Below are 19,352 nucleotides of genomic sequence, written 5' to 3' on the forward strand. Positions count from 1 at the left end.
CCCACCTTACTAGTTTAAATCCTCCCGAGCAGCTCTAGCAAATTTCCCTGCCAGTATATTAGTCCCTTTCCAATTTAGGTGCAATCCGTCCTTCTTATACAGGTCACTTCTACCCCAAAAGAGATTCCAATGATCCATAAATGTGAATCCTTCTCCCATACACCAGCTCCTCAGCCATGCATTCATCTGCTCTATCCTCCTATTCCTGCCCTCACTAGCTCGTACCACAGGGTGTAATCCAGATATTACTACTCTTGAAGACCTTCTTTTTAAATTCCTGCCCATCTCTCTGTGATCACCCTTCAGAGTCTCAACCTTTTCCCTTCCTATGTCTCCCCCTTGAGAACATCCTGCACCCTCTCTGAAACATCCTTGATCCTGGCACCAGGGAAGCAACACACCATTCTGATTTTTCACTGCTGGCCACAGAGACATCTATCTGTACCTCAGACTCGAGAATCCCCTAACACAATTGATCTCTTGGAATCTGACGTACCCCTCATTGCATTAGAGCCAGTCTTAATACCAAAACCTTGGCCGTCCGTGCTACATTCCCCTGAGAATCCATCACCCTCTACATTTTCCAAAACAGCATACTTGTTTGAAATGGGTATAGCCACAGAACACACCTGCATTAGCCGCCTACCTCTCTTACCTTTCCTGGAGTTAACCCATCTATGTACTGTATCTGAGACTTTCCCCCCTTCCTATAGCTGCCATCCATCACATACTGTTGCTGTTGCAAATTCCTCATTACTTCTAACTGTCTCTCCAACCGATTCATTTGATCTAATAAGATTCACAACCAACAGCATTTATGGCAGATATAGTCCACAGTAACCCTTAAACTCTTTAAACTCCCACATCTGACAAGAAGTACATATCACTCTATTAAAGGCCAGTTTTGCTCCTTCACAATCTACAGACTCAGAAAAAAAACTGTCTTATTCCTCGACAAAACACTGCCCCAGGTTAGATTAATTGTTATGGATTATATATTAAGTTTAATCAAGAGACATATCTCAAAAACATAATCAAGAAAGAACCCACTTGACTCACTACTGCAGACTTTCTGTAGGCCACTTAAAACAATTAACTTATCTGCTTCTGTGCTGTGAACTTTACCCAAACAGTTCCTCTAATTTCACTGTTTGTTAATTTTCCCAGATGCATTCCGATGTCCAGCGATACATGAATTCAAACAGCAAAGGCAGTACTGTGTAGGTTCAGTCTAGTGTCAGTTTCTTTCTCTCTCCTGCACTGATCTCACAATGTGCTTCCTTTGTCTGTTCTTCTCCCTTTTAAAATGCTGTTGTTTTGACTTTTTTTTTCCAAAGTTCCAAAACAATGCAACAGCATATAAAACAGTAATTGCTGCTTCTGGAATTTAAGGAAATCACCTCCAGCACCGAAAATACCTCAAAAAAGAAGCAGCTGTTACAACCAGAATTTTTTTCCATCCTCCATCTTGGATTACCCAGAATCCTAGTGCATCTTCCGTTGTTGTTCAAATGAAGGAGAACTGATTCTCCTGATAGGTTGAGGGGGTTGGTACCTGATGATCAGTGGGAGGTTCCCTTGCCCATATTCCACCTGGCACAGTGAGATTCCATGAGCTCTGGATTCGAAGGTGAGGACTCCCAGGGAAGCTCCCCTCAACCAAATGTTATTGTACAGTGGTGACCTCTGGTGAGTTTGTGCTCGCAGTGGGACAGGACATACCCAGGTGTGTTGTTTAGAACATTGTTCTGTATAAGTCCGTGAATGTGACTATGCCTAGCTGTAACTTCACTGATCTGTGAGAATGTTGTTATTAGCAAGGAGGACTTTGCAGGGTTGACAGAGCTGGGCTTGTCAAAGTTTCCTTCCTGTGCCAAGTGAGCTGTTTTGATTGGCTTGCTAGGCCATTTCATAGTGCTTTTAAAACTCAACCACACTACTATGGGTCTGAACTCACATGTAGGCCTGATCAGATAAGGAGACAGCTATAAAGCTGCGCAAGCTAGTGTGCTTCCAATTAACCTGTTGGACTATAACCTGGTGTTGTGTGATTTTTAACTTTGTACACCCCAGTCCAACACTGGCATCTCCAAATTGTTAGCAATTCTGGGAAGTGTGAAAATAGCTAAGTCCCCTAGGCTAGATGGGATTTATCCTAGGATTCTCTGGGAAGCCAGGGAGGAGATTGTAGAGCCTTTGGCTTTGATCTTCATGTCACCATTGTCTACAGGAACAGTACTAGAAGACTGGAGGATAGCAAATGTTGTCCCCTTGTTCAAGAAAGAGAGTAGAGAGAAGGGTAGGGGTAGGTTGTGCCACACCAACCTTACTGAGTTCTTTGAGGTGGTGACCAAACAGGTGGATGAGGGTAAAGTGCTTGATGTGGTGCATATGGATTTCAGTAAGGCATTTGATCAGGTTCCCCACTGTAGGCTTTTGGACAAAAATAGGGACGCATGGGATTCAGGGTGATTTAGTTGTTTGGATCAGAAATTGGATGGCTAAAAGAAGACAGATGGTTGTGGTTGATAGGAAATGTTCATCCAGGGGTTCAGTTACTAACGGTGTACCACAAGGATCTATTTTGGATCCACTGCCATTTGTCATTTTTATCAATAACCTAGATGAGGGCAGACAGGGATGGTTTAGTAAATTTGTGGATGAAGTTAAGGTCCATGGAATTGTAGATAGTGCTGAAGGATGTTGCAGGTTACAGAGATACAGCTAGATAAGCTGCAGAGCTGGGCTGAGAGGTGGCAAATGCGGTTTAATGTGGAAAAGTGTGAGGTGATTCACTTTGGAAGGAGCAAGAGGACTAAAGAGTACTGGGTTAATGGTAAGATTCTTGGCAGTGTAGATGAGCAGAGAGATCTCTGTGTCCATGTACATAGATCCCTGAAAGTTGCCAACCAGGTTGATAGAATTGTTAAGAAGGCATACAGTGTGTTAGCTTTTGTTGGTAGAATGATTTCATTTCAGAACCATGAGGTCATGTTGCAGCTGTACAAAACTCTGGTGCAGCTGCACTTGGAGTACTGCATACATTTCTGGTTACTGCATTACAGGAAGGGTGTGGAAGCTTTGGAAAGGGTTCAGAGGAGATTTATTACGATGTCGCCTGGTATGAAGGGAAGGTCTTATGAAGAAAGACTGAGGGACTTGAGGCCGTTTTCATTAGAAAAAGGAAGGTTGAAAAGTGACTTAATTAAGACATATAAATAATCAGAGGGTTAGATAGGGTGGACAGTAAGAGCCTTTTTCATTGGATGGTGATGGCTAGCACGAGGGGACATAGCTTTACATTGAGGGGTGATAGATATAGGTCAGATGTCAGAGGTAATTTCTTTACTCAGAGAGTAGTGGGGGCATGGAATTGCTTGCCTGAAACAGTAGTAGACTCGCCGATGTTAAGGGCATTTAAATGGTCATTAGATAAACATATGGATGAAAATGGATTAATGTAGGATAGATAGGCTTCAGATTGGTTCCACAGGACAGCACAACATCGAGGGCTGAAGGGCCTGTACTATGCTGTGATGTTCTATGTTCTATCTTTGGACTGTGGGAGGAAACTTATAGAAACACATGCAGATAAGGAGTGAATGTACAAATTCCACACAGACAGTCGCCCAAGGATGGAATCAAACCAGGTGCTGTGGGGCAGCAGTGCTAACCACTGAGCCGCCATGCTGCCCTATTAGACTAGTTTGTAATTCCAGATTTATTAACTGAATTCAGATTTCACCATTTACTGTTGTGGGATTCTGAAATACCTGCACAGATCCCTGTATCCCATCACCCAGTCACTTTGTATTTACAAGTGCACAGTACATAGACTCTGATGAGCTATCTCAGTGCCAGTCCCAGGAGTGAGGAGACTTTCTGAGACTCATGTTTGTATCTGTCAGCCAAGGCTCCCTGAATGGCCCAGGTAAACAAGCCCATTCAGGGATCTCAAACACCGTGAGATCCACCTGGCCAGCCTCATTCCAATCCCTATGTCCCTATCATCCCAAGTTGGGGATGTAGGCCTTTTCTTTTGCTTGTAGCTTTGCCCAGGACATTTTCACCCCAGTTCTGGTTCCTCAGACTCTGATTTGGTCATGAGCGACATATACCTGACTGTAAGCCGTCACTTGCACCTGGAGCATTTTAGGAGCAGTTCTTCCACTTCTTCAGACAGTGTCTTCTTTATCTGACTTCATATGTATCTCTCCAATATTTCAGTAGACAATGCATGAATCATTTTGTGAAACAGGATCTGCTATGAATTGTTGAAGTGATTCATTTTATAAAGAGAAAGCAAACACTTAAAATAATGGCCAACACAACCTGCATTGCCTCATTCTTCCCAAGGTCTCAGCATAGGAAGTGAGATCGCAAATTGCTAAGTCTTTCCAGCCATTGTGGATCACAGTGAGAATTGTTGGCTCACTAACATATCAAATTATTCTTCATATTAGGGCTGCAGTCTGAGAACTTTGCTTTAAATCTGTGGCAATACACTTTGCTTTGAGACAAATCCCTCAGAAACAATTGATTCTCAAACTTCCGCTATGACAAATTTCCTTGCCTCTGTTTGCTGTGCAATTTCATGGGATCTGAAGACAATGTTGAAGATACCCAGAGCAACTCTCTCCCTACTGTATATCATTATGCTGCCACCTCTATTGGGTCTGTACTGGCAGTGGGATAGGACATATTCAAGGACTGTAATGGCAGTGTCTAGGACATTCAAATAAACAAGGAATTGCAGATGCTGGAAATCTGAAACAAAAACACAAATTGCAGAAGATAGTCAGCAGTTTGGCAGCATCTTTGCAGTCAAAGCCAAGTTCAAGTTTCAAGTCCAGTAATTCTTCTTCAGATCTGGCTTTCTTCAGCAATTTCTGTTTTGTATCGAGGGCATTGCCTGTTCAGTAGGATTCTGTGAGTATGAATATGTCAGTCTGTTGCTTAAGTAGTTTGTGAGATAGCTCTCCCAATCAGGGTCCAAATATCCACAGATTAGTCAAAGGAGAGCCAGTGGATGTGATCTATTTGGATTTCCAGCAGGCCTTTGACAAGGTGCTACACAGGAGGCTATTAAATAAGGTGTCTATGGTAATTGGGACAAGGTGCTGATATGGATAAAAGATTAGTCTGGCTGGCAGAAGGTAATGTCTAGGGATAAAAGAGTTTCTTCAGGATGACAGCCAGTGACTAGCGGAGTTCCATGGGGGTCAATGTTGACATCACAACTATTCACATTATTCATTAACATTCGGGACGACAGATCTGATGACCTTGTTGCTAAGTTTGCAGGTGACATAGAAATAGGTGGAGGGACAGGCAGTGCTCAGGAAGCAGGGAGGCTAAAGGAGGATATGGACATGCTAGGAGAGGGTGCAAAGAAGTGACAGAATGCAATTTGGCAAAGCATGAGGTTATACATTTGGTAGGAAGAAGGAGACATAGACTATTTTATAAACTGGGAGATGCTTTGGAAATTTGAAATGCAAAGGGACTTAGGAGCCCTCGATCAGGATTTCCTTAAAGTGAACATGCAGGTCCAAGTTGCAAATGCAATGTTGGCATTCATTTCAAGAGGGCTAGAAAACAAGAGCAGGGCTGTACTTCTGAAGCTATTTAAGGCTCTGGTTGGATCACATTTGGAATACTGCAAGCAGTTTTGGGCTCCATATCTAAGGAAAGATATGGTGGCATTGGAGGTGACAAGAGGAGCTTTACAAGAATGATCCTGGGAATGAAGGGTTTGTCATGTTAAGAGCAGTTTAGAAGAATGAGGGGGTATCTGACGGAAACTTACAAGATACTGAGAGACCTGGATACACTGGCATGGAGAAGACCTTTCCACTAGTAAAGGAGACTAGGAGCAGAGGGCACAGCCTCGGAATGAAGGGCCAATCCTTTAGAACTGAAATGAGCAGGAATTTCTTCTGCCAGAGGGTGGTGACTTTATGGAATTCATTGCCACAAAGGGCTGTGAAGACCAAATCATTGAGTGTACTTAAGAACGAGATAGGTAGGCTCTTGATTAGTAAGGGGATCAAGTGCAATGGGGAGAAGGCAGGAAAATGAGGTTGAGAAACATATCAGCCATCATCAAATGGCAGAGCAGACTTGAATGAGCTGAATGGCCTAATTCTGCTCCTATTTGTATGATCTTATCATTTAACAAAAGTTAGCAAGCGATACATAGAGGATGCTGAGAAAGCACATTTTCCATAGAGCCCTACAGACTCAGGCTCCACTTCCAGGTGATCAGATGTCATTCTGGCACATGTTCAGTAATTATACCCCAGAGTAAAAGTAAAGTTTCCTTTATTAACCAGATCTCAATTCAGGTTTAAGTCTAACCTTTCCTATCTAACTAACCAGGTAGTACTGCACAACTGTCTATGCACAAGTTCAAAGTTGGAGACATTTGCTGAGGGCCATAGGAATTGGGGAATTATACATTCAAATTTGAAATGTCTCTGAAAATTCCAATGTAGGTTTGTGCATTAGGGTTTTTGTAAGGTTTTGATATATGACGTCAGTCACAAATTTGGTGTCCAATAATATAGAGACCTATTTTATGATCTGAAGTTAGTTGCCTGATTCTACAATGATTGATTAGCTGGAGTCTTTGAGAGGTCTGGTAGTCAGTCTAATGGATATCTTTTATTTAAGAAAAAAATTGCGAAGACAGTAAATCATTCTTTAAAGAATTTAAGATCCAAATATGAAGTGGAAATGAAGAAGCTAAGGACAGATGAATAGGGTGTTACATATTGTGTGTATGTCTTTATATATTAAAGCTAGGAATTAAAGTTTCATATGAATTAAATGGATTGATTTCATCTGGGAGTGCGATTGTTCAAATAACAGAGCTCAGAGTAACATAATAAGATGGCAGTTTATGTCTGTGAGTAAACAAACATTTTGAACAAGATTTCCTGCTGATTTGGTAAAAGAAACTGGCCCATATCAATTTGGATTCAAGGACTGAGTGTATCCTGTGGAGAGAAAACAAACATCACCCACCAAAGCAATGGCTGCAAGCTGCAGTCCGTGGGGCATTCAAGAGCTCGTGTTATCATAGGAACATTTGAAAAGTTGAAGCAAAAATGCAAATCGACTTTTGTGTTACCTGAAAGACGCTTGTGGCAAAGAAAAAGACAGTTTATCCTTCTGTGGGCAGGAGGTAGAGGGTTAATTTATTTAGCAGGTGGGAACCAGCTGAGGAGGAACAGCAAAAGCCTATACATATTTTTGAAAGATTCAGCATCCAACTTCAGCCAAAATTGAAACAACAGATATACCAATTTGAATTTGATGGCCTCAGAATGGTATAGACAAAACAAAACAATTGAAAAATGTAGCCAATAAATGTAAGTTTAAGAATGTAGCTGAAGGGCTAATGGATCTACTAACCTGGGGTTCCCGATCCCGAAAGACAGAATGCAGTAATTGGAAAGGATGAACTCACAGTTTCATAGAATATAGACAATGCCAGACACACAAAACAGTGAACAGACAAATAAGAATACTAAAAACTCAGTTAGCTAAACTTCAGTTAAACTAACAGCTATTTGGCATGGTGAAGTGAAACCTGGACAAAAGCACGTATACCAAGCTGAGCGAAAGACAGGCAGAATCTGTGGATAACCACATGAATTCACAGACAGAGGGAAGTGCTCTTTGCCATGGATCAATCTTCAGAGCTTGTTGAAAGGCCAGTCATTGGTAGAACAAAGATGGCAGACAAATGACCAGAACATAAACAGTGCAGGTTCTCTTCACTGTAATGTTATAGCTCAAAGACAAATAAAAACTTCAGCTGCATTTGACTTTTCACACAGTCAAAACATCTCAAAAACATCATAGTCAATGTGATACTTTGAGAATGATGTAGAGAAACATGTTTATCAATTACGAAGCAGCAATGTCCAACAAACTGCAATAATAATGCTAACCAGGTAATCTAGTGATGTTCAATGTGGGATATATTGGTTAGGACACAAGGGATAACATCACAATATCGACAGCATTCCAACAATAGTACTAAAGATGTGAGCTCCAGAACTTGCCGTGCCCCTACCCAGGCTTTTCTACTACAGTTACCACACTGGCATCTGCCTAACAAATTGAAAAATGCCCAGGTATGTCCTGTACTTAAAAAGCAGGACAAATCCAATCTGGACAATTATCACCACATCAGTCTGTTCTCAATCATCAATAAAGTGATGGAAGTTATAGACAACAGTGTTATCAAGCAGCCTCTCCTTAGCAATAACCTGCTCACTTACGTCCAGTTTGAGTTCTGCCAGAGCCACTCAGATCCTGACATCATTACAGCCTTAGTTCATACATGGACAGAGCTGAATTCCTGAGGTGAGGTGAGAGTGACAGTCCTTGACATCAAAGCTATATTTGACTAAGTATGACATCAAGGAGCTCTAGCAAAACTAGAAAATCAGGGGAAAATTCTCCGATGGTTGGGGTCATACCTGAGATACAGGACGATGGCCATGTTTGTTAGAGATCAGTTATCTCAACCCCAGGACATTTCTGCAGGAGTTTCTCTAAGGCAGGAGCTGAGTAGCTTTAGTGGAACCCAAACTGAGCATCAGTGAGCAGGTTGTTCCTAAGCAATGATGTTCCCTCCATCATAAGAAGCAGGAATGTTCACTGATGATTGCACGGTGTTCAGCACTATTTGTGGCTCCTCAGATACTGAAGCAGTCCATGGTCAAATGCAACAAGATCTGAGCAATATCCAGGCTTGGACTAACAAGTAGTAAGTAACCTTTGTGCCACACAAGTGCCAGGCAAATGCCATCTCTTATAAGAGACAATCCAATCACTGTCCCTTGAAATTCATTCCCAAATTTTAACATTCTTGGGGTTACCATTGACCAGAAGCTGAACCCGACTCAGCATATAAATACAGTGGCTACAAGAGCCATCCAGAGTCTAGGAATACTGCACCAAGTAACTCACTTCCTGAGTCTCTAGCCTGTTCCCATCTACAAGGCACAAGTCAGGAGTGTGATGGAATACTTTCCACTTGCCTGAATGAGAGCAGCTCCAACAACATTCAAGAAGCTTGATACCATCCAGAATAAAACAGTCCTCTTGACTGGCACCATATACAAACATCCATTCTCTCCACCAGCAACATCCAGTAACAGCAGTCTATACTATCTACAAGATGCAATGCAGAAATTCTACCAAAGATGCTCAGACAGCAACTGCCAAACCCATGACCACTTCCATCAAGAAGGACAAATGCAGCAGAATGCCACCACTACACGTTTCCCTCCAAATCATTCATCATCCAGACTCGGAAATATATTTCCTTTTCTTCAATGTTACTGTGCCAAAATCCTGGAATTCCTTCAAAATAAAATTGTGGGTCTACCTGCAGCACATGGACTGCAGTGATTCAAGAAGTTAGCTCACCACCACTTCTCAAGGTGACTAGGGACAGGCAATAAAATGCTGGTTACAGTCAGTATTGCCCAGATTCCATGAGTGAATGGGGAAAAGACTGCTTTTCTTATTGAGCACCATGGAACATCTTATATCCACTTGGGAAAACAGACTGGCCTCAGTATAATATTGCATCTGAAAACCCATTACTATTTATATTGCTTTACTAAACCTTTAATCTCCCATTCCTCCATGTGCAGTTTGAAGAGTGGCTTCAGTTCCTAAATGAATTCAAATATTGTAATACCTCGTATAAGCAGGAAGAAAATTCATCCACTATAATGTCCATAGAGACTGACACATTTTAAAAAGACATCCAAATTTCCAGTTGTTAGCTAGAATAATAACACGACAAGATTTTATTTAAAATGTTTAAAATGTAACAAATGAATAATAAAACATCATTGAATAAGCATTGTTCCCCTTTTATGGATATCACCCTCACACATTCCAGAAATATCAAGTCAAACAGTCCACAATTGCTGACAGTTTCCAACAGATTGTTTCTTTTTTTATTTTGCCAATCAGTAAGTTCTGATCACAAAACTGACTTTCACTTGGAGTTTACATTGTTGATAACTTTCCTAAAGCCCAAGCTAAAACTTTATTGCTGGAACAGCACAGCAGGTCAGGCAGCATCTAGGGAACAGAAGATTCGACGTTTCGGGCACATGCCCTTCTTCAGGCATGACGAAAGCTAACAAAGCTAAGGAAATTTGTTAGCCCAAGCTAACAAATCTTATAGCCTCCCAGAAATCCACACAGATGTAGTTTTCTCAATCACACATAATCTGCATTCTGCATAGTCAACAATAGCATCAGTAATGCTTCCTGCTTCAGAATCTGGAATGGTTGCCTATATCACATGGCTTTGCCTCATTGGAAGCTTGCCAACTACCTCAACAAAAAAAAGGTTACCTTTCTATGACATGCACAGATTTTTAGAGAAGCCTGTAACCTGATCTCAAAACGGGGTTCCTCTGCCCTCTGTTCCATGGCAACCAGAACAACAGTGAACTTGAATTCAGACAGATCTGTTAATTAGCTATCTTTGATGTGCAGCTCCTTTCCAGTTTGGAAATAAAGAGATAGATTATAGCACCACTCTTCATAACTCCATACCATTAATATCTTTCTACAACTTTAAGAAACCCTATTTCTCTTCATTGTGAACTTGGAGACTGTGATCATTGTCTCCAATTATACGTATCTTGCACCTTCAATGAACTCTTATCAAGTATACATGATTACTGACAGACAGACTCCAGAAGAGGTCACATAACCTCCTTATTTTACTCCAAATTTAAAGCTATAGTCCCAACATATAACAATCTTATAGCCTCATAACAAAACCATGCAATGTCAAAGATGACTTTAATTTGGATATGAAAGAAAAAAAATTAAGCATATGAACTGAATGCAGTGTCTAATGATTATATGAAAATAAACCAGATAACCCATCCCTAAATGAAAATCCGCGCATTCAAAGAATAAGTAATTGGGTATTTAAGCTCTTATGCTTGTTTCCCCTTTTCTCTATTGTTCTTTTACAATTATGTCCAAGGATCCTTTCATATTTACTATTTTGTCACAATCAAAGTCCGCCAGTAGCTTCTTCTTTCCAATCTTATAAGGAACAATCTTACAGTTCACTTTTGCTTTTCCATTGGATGGTATATCTGAACACCTAAAGTGAAGAAATAAAGAGGAGAAACAAAAACTTTAGAATTCTAAGACAAAGATTTTAGCTGATCTTATTTTTCTATATACAATGTGATGATAGCTATGTTTAAACAAAATATATAAAGATTTCAGAATAGTGGTATGTGGGTATTGGTTAATTTTTGGAAGATTTTAAAAAGAGAATATAGAGGTTGGGAAGTCATGTTGAGGCTGTACAGGACATTAGTGAGGCCTCTTCTTGAGCATTGTGTCCAGTTCTGGTTACCCAATTATAGGAAAGATATTAAGCTGGAAAGGGTTCTGAGGAGATTTACTAGGCTGTTGGCAAGTGTGGGAGGTTTGAGTTATAATGAAAGGTTGGATAGGCTGGGACTTTTTTCATTGAAGCATAGGAGGTTGAGAGTTGAACTTACAGAAGTTTATAGATAGGGATATTGGTAGGTGTCTTTCCCCTAGTTTGGGGGATTTCAAAACTTAGAGGGTATATTTTTAAGGTGAACATTAATGTGAAATATTTGTTTATACTCTGGTGATTTATAATAAATAGAGGAAACATTGAAGGCCATTACCTTGTTTTTTGTTAAGAATAGTCAAGAATTAATTTTAATTTAGGAAACACTTTGAGTGAAAAACTTTAGGGCAGCTTAGAAAAAACATGAAGGAAAAGCAATGATATTTTTCTCCTCGACAGAAGGAAAGGACAGTTCAGGGAAGATAGTCATTTCAGTAAAAATGTTTAGTTTGTGAAATGAAATTAAGGGGATTGGATAGAAATCCTAAGGTTAATGGGTTTTGAGTAAGTTCTCAGTTTTGTCGGCATTCATGTGAAAAGATTCCATAGTTCATAGAAACTGAGGGGAATCATTTGAATAGAACTTAAATATTTTATGGATGCAGAGGTGCTGGCGTTGGACTGGATGGACAAAATCAGAAATCACACAAGATCAGGTTATAGTCCAACAGATCAGGTTATAGTCCAATTTGAAATCACAAGCTTTCGGAGCACTGATCCTTCATCACCTGACAAAGGAGCAGCGCTCAGAAAGTTTGTGATTTCAAATAAGCCTGTCGGACCATAACCTGGTGTTGTGTGACATTTGATCTTTTTATCCATAGGGGTGAACTCTCTGGATTTGTTTCTCTGGAAAGTCATAGAGTCATAGAGATGTACAGCATGGAAACAGACCCTTCGGTCCAACCCATCCATGCCGACCAGATATCCCAACCCAATCTAGTCCCACCTGCCAGCACCTGGCCCATATCCCTCCAAACCCTTCCGTTAGGCATCCAAATGCCTTTTAAATATTGCAATTGTACCAACCTCCACCACTTCCTCTGGCAGCTTATTCCAGACACATACCACCCTCTGTGTGAAAAAGTTGACCCTTAGGTCTCTTTTATACTGTTCCCCTCTCACCCTAAACCTATGCCCTCTAGTTCTGGATCCCCGACCCCAGGGAAAAGACTTTACCTATTTACCCTATCCATGCCCCTCATAATTTTGTAAACCTCAGCCTCCGACGCTCCGGGTAAAACAGCCCCTGCCTGTTCTGCCTCTCCCTATAGCTCAAATCAACCAACCCTGTCAATATTCTTGTAAATCTTTTCTGAACCCTTTCAAGTTTCACAATGTCTTTCCGATAGGAAGGAGACCAGAATTGCATGCAATATTCCAACAGTGGCCTAACCAATGTCTTGGTGTTGTGAAATAAATTAAAATATTTGTTTTATGATTTTTCTAAACCATCATCCATGTCTAGATAGCTTGTTACTTCGTGTTTTTGAATTTTGTTTAAGAAACCTTTGTTCTGGGTTTGATGAAACTCTGCCTGATCGTGTGGCTACTTTTCAGCGAATGAACCCCCGTGTTAACAAAAACAAAATTACCTCACTTATTGAGCAAGATTTCATACTGGGCAGTATATAGTCAAGTGGGAGCTTAACAGAGTTTTGTTAAGTGAGATTCTTGATATCCAGTTTGCTACAGATTAGAGTGCAATACTTTGCTGTTCAGCTCATCAATGATGCTATTCGGCTCCATGGTGCCTTCTTTTTGAAATCAAATAGCAGGAAAGGCAGAAGCACTTACTGCTGTCAGGATTTTCCAGTCTTTATGACACTAGCACCATATTTAAAGCCCAGTTGCACACTATTTCAGAACTTGCAAGCCAAGAGCTGCCCGTCACACTGTGGTGTTTCAATGTCTTTACAGAACACATGACCCCAAGTGGAACATCACAGCATCACTTCTGGGCAGTTATATATTGATCAATTCCCTCATTTAAGCAAGTCTAAAGTATCGTCCAGTCCAAAACTTCATATTTTGTGTTCCCGCTGCACTGAAATAGCAGCGAAGAAGGAAAAGCTTGGTGATTGCTGATGATTTGTTTATTAATAAGCTTACCTGATGGTTCCTAATTGATAAAGCAAAGAGGAATTTGACAAAATGGACATGTTGAAAAGAAAACAATTATCTTTGCTTCAGATTCAAATTCATAAGTCAGAATTCCAAATGATATGGTCCAATATTGCCCCTATCAGGATCTACAATGGTAGTGCAACATCAGTCTTTCAAAGGTAAGGTTGGCTTTGATCGAAAATATATATATGGTACACAAATGACTTTGCAAACAAACTGCAAAGTATTAAAATATTCCAATCACTTAGCATGATTAGCTTTTTGGAAAAGGGTAGAGGATTTTTTTTTCACAGACAGTCAGTTACATGTGGCAGATTCTTGCTGTCAATTCTTGCTGTCAAGTTGTCAAAGACCAGTTTTTTTCCTCATTCACAAAGTGAGGACATCTCTAGCTAGGTCAGCAGTTATTGCCCATCCCTAACTGCCTAGAGGGCAGTTAAGAGCCAACCACATTGCTGAAGTCTGCATCACATGTTGGCCAGATTTCCTTCCCTAAAGGACTTTAGTGAACTAGATTGGTTTTTCCAACAATTGACAACAGGTTCATGGTCATCATCAGACTCTTAATTCCAGATTTTATATTGAATTCTAATCCATGGTAGGATTAATGGTTTCTGAATCAATAACCTCACGGTAATACCATTAGGCCATTGCCTCTCTGAAGCTGACAGGGACAGTCATATATTTTGGTCAGATCTCCACCCATGTTCCCTATAATTACATTTGCTGCTGTATGGACTTCCAACGTTCTGGTGTAGCAGTGACTTCCAGAATCGAAAATCAAAGTGTTTGCACCCCAATTGACATGAGCAAGGTATGTGCAGAGTCCCCGAGAAATTGTGCAGCAACACAGTTAAAAGGGAGAATTGGTCTCAGCCACTTTCATTAAATTCTGACCCTGTCAAAAAAAAGGCAGCAATCGCCAACAACACTGAAAACAATCCTGCTGCACCTTTTAAATTTCCTGATATAACAGGTTTTGTTATTCATGGATAAATGAGACCTTCACAGCATTCAAAACACTACATTATTTTCATTAATTTTATTACAGATTAATTTCATAAACTTTATGGTGGCAAAGTGTTAAGTGGTGCTGCCTCAGGAAGATCTGAGGAAACTCGTGTAAAAGATTTGCGAGCTTCCACACTTCTCCTGCTATAATTCCACAGGAGACTGACTTGAAGAAAAAAATGAGACCAAAGTAAGGCAGATTCCACATATATTTGTGAAATTTTGTTTGGTTAATTACTTGCTCAGCAACCAAACTTGGAATCTAGACAGAAAGGCCATCCTCATCCCACATGATCCTCTGAAAGAAAAATATTCGCTTCATCTCTGTTTTAAAGGAGCAACTCCACTGGCTTTGAGACAGTGATCCTGAGGTCTTAATTTTTACCAAAGTGGAAACATCCTCTCTGTGTCAGTATCTATCGGGCCTTTTATGTTTGGATCAAATTTCTTAAGTTTCTAAATTCCAGTAGGTAAAAGTTCACCTGTCCAACCTTTCAGCTTAAGACAAAATGCCTAGTCCAGGTATTAGGTGAAAGTGAGGACTGCAGATGCTGGAGTTTAGAGTTGAGAGTGTGGTATTGGAAAAGCACAGAAGGTCAGGCAGCATCCAAGGAGCAGGAGAATCAACATTTCGGGCAAAAGCCCTTCATCAGGAATGAGACTGGGAGCCTCGAGGGTGGCGAGATAAATGGGAGGGAGGGGTGGGGTTGGGGGGAAGATAGCTGAGAGTGTGATAGGTGGATGGAGGTGGGGTAATAGTGATAGGTCGGAGGGGAAGTTGGAGCAGATAGGTGGGAAGGAAGATGGTCAGGTAGGACAGGTGGTGCTGAGCTGGAAAGTTGGAAGTGGGATAAGGTTAGGGGAGGGGAAATTAAGAAACTGGTGAAATCCACATTGATCCACATTAGTCTGGTTAACCCTGTCAAACTATTTCCAACAAAATTACACCCTTCCTTAATAAGTTAATCAATAAAATTATCAGGTTAAATAAAATATCATCAAAAAACTGATACTGGAGATACATTTTAAAAGATCCTTTACTTACTTTACTACTAGTTCATCTTTAATCAGACCTGCTCCTTCAAGAGTCACAACACAATTCTTCAGAACTTCAGGGATGGTGCTCTGAAAGCTGATCTCAAGGCTCACTTCTTTATTCACAGTAATGTCTTTATCCAACACCTAATGAAATAAATTAGTTTCTAACACATTGAAAATTATACTTCATTCATTTTGAACAAGAAAGATTAATAATTGCATGACCTTCAATTGCATATATCTCACCTGTGACATAATGTTTGGAATTAAACAGAAGTCTTCCCAAAACAACAAATATGAATGCTGTATTACACAATGTGGATTTCTATTCAGATATTTTCCAAAATACCAAATAACATGCTGGTAAAGAGCAGCTAACAATTCACAAGTAGAACATATAATTATCCCTCCTTCATTGACTATTCAAGACCTTTTCAGGCAACTTATTTGTGAAGGCAACTATTGTCATCATTGGCAGCTAAGGCCTCCAGGGATGCACAAGTGCGTAACAGGTGAGAGTGATCCAGTCCTACAGAGTCTAGTTAGTGCACTGTTCTTTGTTTTTCAGCATTCCTGCTACTAAATACATGTTGTGAATGCTGATCAGGAGCAGGAAGAGCAGGAACAGGAGTAGGATATACAGCCCCTTGGGTTTGCTCTGCCATTTAACTTGTTTAAGGCTGGTCTACATTTTAACTCCATTTTCCAACCTTTGCTTCCTATTGCTAAGGTTATCAAGCAACAAACCATTTCAGTTCTGGCAGAAACTATTCCCTTCACCTCCATAATCGTTTGGGACACAGCATTGCAGGTTTCTGCTACAATTTGAGAGAGAAGATGTGCAAAATTGCTCATTATGGGTTTTTTGGGGGGTGTGGTTGTTAATCACAGATTAATTTCATAATAAACAATGAGAAATTGGGCAATTTATGTTAATTAGGTGCTATGTATTTTGACTGACAAAGGTTTCGGCTAACTTCAAACTCATCCAATTCACCTACTCAACACTTCAACTGTTGAAATATTTGTTACCTCTAAGGTTGACTATTCCTATGCAGTCCTAATGGGCCTCCCAGTACCTGTCTGTTGTAAACTTAAGCTCCTGTTCATTACGCTTTGCTTCCCTGTTTCTTTATTCACATCAAGTCCCACTTAACCTTCACGTTGTGTCCACTGATAACATTGGTTTCTGGTCAAGCAACTTGGTTTCAAAACCTCCATGTCTCAAGCCCTCAATATCCTTCAATATACTCCAATCCACAACCCTCCAAGATAACTACACTCATCTAATTTTGGATGCTTCAATGTTCCAAATTGTAATTGCACCACAACCGACAGCCATGCCTTTGGATTCCAAGGCTATCTGCTCTGAAGTTGCATCCCTAACCCACTTTGTCTTTCTTTTGCTTCTTTATTGCTCCTCATAATCTCCCTCATTGACCAAGCTTTTTGTCAACTGACCAAATATTATTAATACTGTTTCTGTGTTTAAAAATTCTCTTCTGAAGTACATTTGGTCATTTTATGATGTTACGTACACTAGTACAGTATTTGTGGTGTAAGTGCCCTAGGACCTTGGAGTAACCATGCAATGTTGCTATAGGTGTTCCCCATTGGGCATAAATACTAGAATATGGGCAGAGCTATTTGGACTCAGGTAGATAAAACCGGAAAAAATTTGAAGAGAGAAGCACATGTAGCGAGTAGTATTAACAATATAATGGTAACATTACAGCTTGGTATACCTTGGGCTAACATTTTTAAGAGTATTTAGTATTATTATGCAGTAAACAGAGTTCCAAAGGAGTCTAAATTGCAGTCTGTATTGAACTGAAACCCAAACTCATGAATATAGGCACAAACCCACAAGACAATACAGCGTGCACAAGTTGCTATTCTTATTTTGCAAACTTGAGTAAAGATCTGATGTCATAATACTCACATTGTGAGTAAACCTGGTGCAAAATCTGTTCTAATGTAAAGAGAAATAAGCCTCTTAATAAATATTCCTCAATCAGTGTTGGATTCCACAGTGGAGATTCAATGAGGTGGAACCATTTTTCACCATTACCTTAATAATAATGGAAGGGTTGATCAGAGAAATGTCAGTTAGTGCAGATACACAGGTCTTTGATTTTGCTTCAGTTACCACAGACATCAGCTTCATCATGTTGTACATGTCAGGGAATGAACCATATTCTTTGTAATCTATTTTCAAAGGGATTTCCTTTTCTAAAAATAGGAGGCAAGGGAAAAAAATATAAAATTGAGGTGTTTAAACTTTTAAGAATTAAATCATAGTACATGAACAAAAATGGTACAAAAATGGTACATGAATAAAAAATATGGGTTAACCTTTTATCAGACTCTATCCAAATTAAATTCTCCTCGCTGACATTGTTGGTGGATATGGGAACTCATTGCAATGAGAAATAATACTTTAGACAAGTAATTACAAAGCAGTCAGAATCAGCAAATTTGATAGTCTGTACACTGGTATCCTTGATAGACCATGTGTTTTCTACAAATGGGGAGAAACAGCTACCCACTTTGCATCCACTGGGCACCTAACCCGAGCCAGTGGGGTCAAAAAATACTCTAGATATATATTAGGTCTACATTCCAACACTTAATCTATAGTCCTGAATGTTATGACATTTCAAGTGCTCATTCATTCTAAAGGCTGCAAGGCTTCCCGCCTCAACTAGGTGGTTCCCATCACCTTCTTGGTGAAAGCTGTTTGTGTCAAAACTGTCAAGATCATCCCGCTACATCTTGCATGTTTTTCTCAATTGACATGGCAAGATTCTTGCTAGGCAGAGGTGAAGTCCCCATTAATGATCATTATTACTTATTGCCAGCCCACCTCACCTCAGGTTTCAATGTTACCAAACTCAACTTGCAAACCAGCCATTGGAAAAACTCAACATGGAAACCAGAACAGATTCAACTCATTGCTTGCTCCAAAAAGCCTCCAAGATGGATACAGGCACTGACATCTTTGGCATGCTCCATGGGCAATATCCACATATAGCCCAGGTCCGCGGACGTTAATATCTGACACGATGCAGCTTCTATGATTATACCATATCTCTGATCCACTTACAGGACACTTCTGCAATTCAATGCTGCACATCAATCTGCATACTTCTTGATAACTATCTTGTACCAAGCACAATTTGTAGTCAAGGACACACATATAACTCATAGACTGGATCAGGCTGCATCTCCAGGCTGCTCACTTTGCTCTAAAGCTACCCGGATGCTTTCAGTCTTTCAATATCCATGTCTTGCACTGTCTTTCAATTTTGGGCATTGCCCTGTCAGCCAGAGATATCTGGCTTATATTACTGCTGTCTTTCCATGCCATTTGGTGCAGACACAACGCCAGGAATTTTATCACTGTTGCTGGCAACCTCAGTCCAATTCAGGGAGATAACCTTCACTCAGCAGAACCTGGTGTAATAAGTCAAGAGCAGCCACTATATCAGTCCAAGTCCTGCTTGTGGCTTTCAGGGTCAGAATCTTCTGCTGATAAAGGGTGAGGGCCTAAATTATGGAATGAGGGTAAGCGGGGAACATAGTAAATGTATTAGCGATAGATCATGAATCTTAGTGGGAGGTGGGGCCAGTAGCAAAGTTACAGTGAGTGTGAGGTATCATTAGAAGATGGTGGAACCTCCCCTATTGGATTGGAGAAGGTCATTTCCCTTCTTCCTGC

General features: G+C 40.3%; 1 protein-coding gene across 1 annotated transcript in view; it reads right to left on the bottom strand.

Annotated features, from left to right (window-relative positions):
* Window positions 1-10,093: 10,093 nt before the first annotated feature.
* The window catches only part of LOC122560030 (protein-glutamine gamma-glutamyltransferase 2-like), a 34,604-nt gene continuing 25,345 nt past the window's right edge, over window positions 10,094-19,352 (bottom strand). Inside the window, exons 11-13 of the mRNA XM_043710196.1 lie at window positions 17,703-17,863; window positions 15,639-15,775; window positions 10,094-11,167 (exon numbers count right to left, since the gene is read on the bottom strand). Coding sequence (XP_043566131.1) covers window positions 11,017-11,167; window positions 15,639-15,775; window positions 17,703-17,863 — 449 coding nt within the window. The 3' untranslated portion in view covers window positions 10,094-11,016. The remainder of the gene's footprint in view (window positions 11,168-15,638; window positions 15,776-17,702; window positions 17,864-19,352) is intronic.

The sequence above is a fragment of the Chiloscyllium plagiosum genome, chromosome 20 (genome assembly GCF_004010195.1).
Source record: "Chiloscyllium plagiosum isolate BGI_BamShark_2017 chromosome 20, ASM401019v2, whole genome shotgun sequence".
Lineage (NCBI taxonomy): Eukaryota > Metazoa > Chordata > Chondrichthyes > Orectolobiformes > Hemiscylliidae > Chiloscyllium > Chiloscyllium plagiosum.